The 4,000-nt window shown below is 52.2% G+C and overlaps 1 protein-coding gene across 1 annotated transcript; it reads left to right on the forward strand.

Moving 5' to 3' along the window:
* Positions 1-746: 746 nt before the first annotated feature.
* QC763_510950 (uncharacterized protein) lies at positions 747-3,228 on the forward strand. The gene is made up of 3 exons (XM_062913662.1): positions 747-1,269; positions 1,326-1,977; positions 2,038-3,228. Exons 2-3 carry the CDS (start codon positions 1,395-1,397, stop codon positions 2,982-2,984), a joined length of 1,530 nt encoding a protein of 509 aa, XP_062765113.1. The 5' UTR covers positions 747-1,269; positions 1,326-1,394; the 3' UTR covers positions 2,985-3,228.
* Positions 3,229-4,000: the final 772 nt, after the last annotated feature.

Raw genomic sequence — 4,000 nt, forward strand, 5'->3', positions numbered from 1 at the left:
ACCCGCCAGAAATCAGGATTTTTCTTGAAAAAGACGGGGCTCCAGACAGGATAGAAACACCAACAAAAGGAGGGGGAAGAGATTCCATTTGCTTCGTAATCCGGGTTTCTTGATGGCTTCGGGAGCTTTGACCTCCCAATCCTGGAAACTGTGGCTTTTGAGGCGATCCTTGATGATATTGTGTGCGATGAGGTTGCACTCCATCAGTGACCAGATCGTCAGACGAACAGGAGTAGAAGGTGTAGGTTTGGCGTCTAGACCGAGGTGTATCAAGCCTGAGGGACCTCCTGACGTAAACTTTTGATGTAAAGAAAGCTTTTCGGCTTGACTAAATCAAGGGCGTTGACCAGACTAGCTCCAGGTCGTCGTACTTGTAATGATCGGATAAGAAGTCGTCTATCTATTTCAACGCTGTCTCGCTGGCCGCTTCTGATGTCACCCAAGTCCACGAAACATCCAAGATGATCTCGAACCCCACGCTTGCTGTTTGATTGTCAGATGGGTGGTAGTGGTTGTCGGTGTCCTCTTCAATCTTGGCAGGCTGCGCAGCCAACATTGGGCCGCTGTCGATCTTTGTCTTTTGTGCTTTGGCTTCGGAGGGACCCCGCTTGCTCAGATCGATGTCACCTCCTGGACGTTTCCTCGCCCGATTGTCACTTTCCGGTAACATGCCCCGTGCCCGAAGGAGGGCTGTTTTAAGTGGGCAATGCAGGACCCCTCCCACACCCCATTGCTACGGAGCATTTCGTCAGTTGAGCCGCATCCCCACCTCAACGGCCCAGTCTGGCGGCCCGCCAATCAAACACGCAAATCTTTTTCCTGTTGGGCTGTTGGGGGTGAACTGATGGACCACGTCGACTTTTCTCCAGTATTTACAGTCAATTGATGATGCCTGTGGAATACGACCGATTTAGCACCAGGGTCGGTACTTCGACGTGATCAGAGTCCACGAGCTGTTTGCTTGACACGGAGACTCGGTACAGAAACCCTGATAGAGAACGGCCACGAAGCTCGATTGTTTGTCTGATAGAGAATGGCCACGAAGTACGATTGTTTGCAGCTTTGTCGTGGTTTCAGATGGACCTCTCTGGGCATATAGACATACTTGGCGCAAGCAAGGCAGATCCCGCGGCGTCCCGGTTGATCAACAGCACGGCTGCGAGGGGGCCAGCCCATCACCACAACCGCCAATGAGATTGGTACAAACATGAGTCAACACTCTCCCAAGACTTCTCTATACTTATGGCTCATGCCCTGGAAATACCTCCTGTGCGTTTCAGTTTTCCTTCAGTTCCTCAGTCACGTCAATTGACAACTATCCCCAGTTCTAATGCTTCAAATTGATCTTTCCGTACCAAGGTTGCCCGATTATCTCGATTGAATGCGAACACGAAATGTCCACTGTCACTCGGTCATGGCAGGAGCAAGAACGACTACGTCTCGAGAAGGAGAAGGAGAATGAACGAAAACGGCTCGAGCAAGAACGGGAAAGATTAAGAATAGAGCAGGAGAAAGAGGCTGAAAGAAAGCTGGTCGAAAGCGAACGGGCACTAAAGGAGAGTATCAGGTTAGCGTCAGTGCGAGCAGCCGCATCAAGAACAAGGACGATACCTACTTCAGCGAGGACAACCCAGACCACATCATCAACATCTTTGCAACAGCCACCATCGAGCACTACATACTCACTCACTCCACGGCCGACTGTTAATGCGCCACAAGTCGCCACCAGCAGACGCCTGTCGGTAATACCTATCGATTCGAATGGCCCCGCTTCTTCTACACCAGGCAGTATAGCCTGTGGGCAGACTGGCTACTTTGACTGCGCATCTGAATATGGTGGCGGTTGCTGCCCGGTAGGCTTCGCCTGCAGCAAGGGTGATCTTTGCGTGTCGCCCCAGTTGGAAAATGAAAAGCCCATGGCACCTTTGCCATGCCCGGGGCACAATGGATATTTCGCTTGCGAAGAGAAGATTGGCGGTAGGTGGACCTCAGTTTAATAGCGAAACTCGAGATGAACTTGCAACTGAGATTCAACAGGGGGATGTTGTCCAGCAAACTACGCCTGCATCAAGGATAGTCGAGCCCAGTGTCACCTATCGCAGTCGAATCTGATACTTACCAACGTCGACCGCCTTGCAACACGAATTCCGATACCAACGTCGTCTCGGAGAAGCGAAAGCACGTGCATTACTGGTACTCTTGCATCAGTCCCTCACTCAGAGCAACAATCCCCCATTGGAACTCCCGGGGACGCGGCCGGCATTATCGTAGGGGGCATCATGGCTATAGTTGCCTACTTCCTCGGTAGCTATCTTTTACTCATCTACAGACAACGTCTTCACGGTTCGCCTCTCAACAAAAGCTTTCGCGTCTTGGAGGTTCGATCTCAATGGAGAGATGCAAGAGCAAAGGCCAGAAGCGAGCTCCCTTCCCATCATGGAATGTCCGAGTTGGCCGCTTCCAGACCAACATCTTCTTTGCCGCCTCTTCCTTCGCTGCCAGCGGCGGGACCATCTCTGTCTGTTGCGGTGGAGGTGACGAGGGAAAGGCAGGTGGATATCACACATCCCCTCCCACCACCACCACCCCTGAAACTGAGGCAACCACTGTCGACGTCGCCGGACACTCCGATGGTCACACTGCCGGTGTCCCCTCCATCGGCCACTGTTCCAACCCTGACGCCGACCGGCATCTCTCCTGTGTCAATAAAGACGATGAACATTGGGACGCAGCACGCTCCACTATCACCGCCGCCGAGGATCTCGCTTCCCCCTACACCCATGCAGGGAAATATGCATATGTTGAGCGTGCTGGAACACACCAAGATGTCAGGAGCCCTTGGGAGAGCGGAGGATGGTAAGAAACAAGGGATGGAAGGCATTGATACCGGAGGAGTGGTGTTGGAGGTATGTGCAGACGAACAAGAAAAGCAAGAGGATAGCAGCTCCGCAACGGCAGACAGCAGCACAATTGTCTGGATGTAGCTCGATTGACCAAATTTGAACATGGCCATGACTGAATGTGGCGGCAAAATGGGGGACGCTCTTGAGGTATTGGAGAAGTGAGGTTATGCAGGTTATGCAGGTTATGCATTGGGTTATGCACTCCTTTCAACTCACCCTTGAAGACGTGATTATGCATGCACAACATTATGACATTAGGGTGTGGGCTTCCTATCGGCAGGACAAGGCTCAAGGTTTAGCCGCAGGGAAACAGCACGCTTTCAACATGACTCAGATACAGAACCCAAAATACACACTGCTGAAGAAGTTGATCGACTGCGGGATTTCAACGTCTACCAACACCGACCGACGACCGTGCACCTATCACCGGAATGCTGGAAGCCTCGGTGCCACGGATGCAGTCTCGTACCGTTGATGCCTCTGGTCGGATTGTAGTCAAGTTCTTAGCATTTCAACGATTGGTGATGGGCAGTATGTGGTTGATGTATCGATTGGGTGGCTGGAAAGGATGTCACACTGCCCACCTGGAGGGAAGACGCGATTAGACCTTCTCATGTGCGTAGGGACCTGTGGAAGCCAATGCTACAAACTGATCAGTTTTCACGGACATCAACGACTCCGCTATTCCAATACGTGGCGTACTTAAACTGCGGGATTGAAACCCGGCTTGATCTCGTTGACGCAGAGCTGCTGCTGAGCATCACATCGGCTCACCAGATCTTCCCACTCACGAGCCATTCAGTCGTTTCCTTGATCCCCGCAGGTACGCTGTTGAGAGACTGACTTCTATGAATGACGTGGTGGTCCCAGCGTCTGACAATGTGACACCAGCCAGGCAATCCGCCTCTCTATCGTTCACAATGCCTCCCAAGCAAGCCAAGGAAGTCCCGTACCCAGAGAAGCAAAGTTACAGGGCCAAGGGACTCAAACTCGACACTGCGGCATATCCCGACACACCAATGCCTAGAAGACAACAAGGGACATTGCCTCGCAGATCTGAGAGCAAATCGAACCATTCATCAGGAAGGCGAGGGCAA

Source organism: Podospora pseudopauciseta, assembly GCF_035222475.1.
Source record: "Podospora pseudopauciseta strain CBS 411.78 chromosome 5 map unlocalized CBS411.78m_5, whole genome shotgun sequence".
NCBI lineage: Eukaryota > Fungi > Ascomycota > Sordariomycetes > Sordariales > Podosporaceae > Podospora > Podospora pseudopauciseta.

Coding starts and splice junctions, on each gene's coding strand:
- QC763_510950 (XM_062913662.1), top strand. CDS start 1,395: ATGTCCACTGTCACTCGGTCATGGCAGGAGCAAGAACGACTACGTCTC. Junction 1,978..2,037: donor TTGCGAAGAGAAGATTGGCG/GTAGGTGGACCT, acceptor GAGATTCAACAG/GGGGATGTTGTCCAGCAAAC.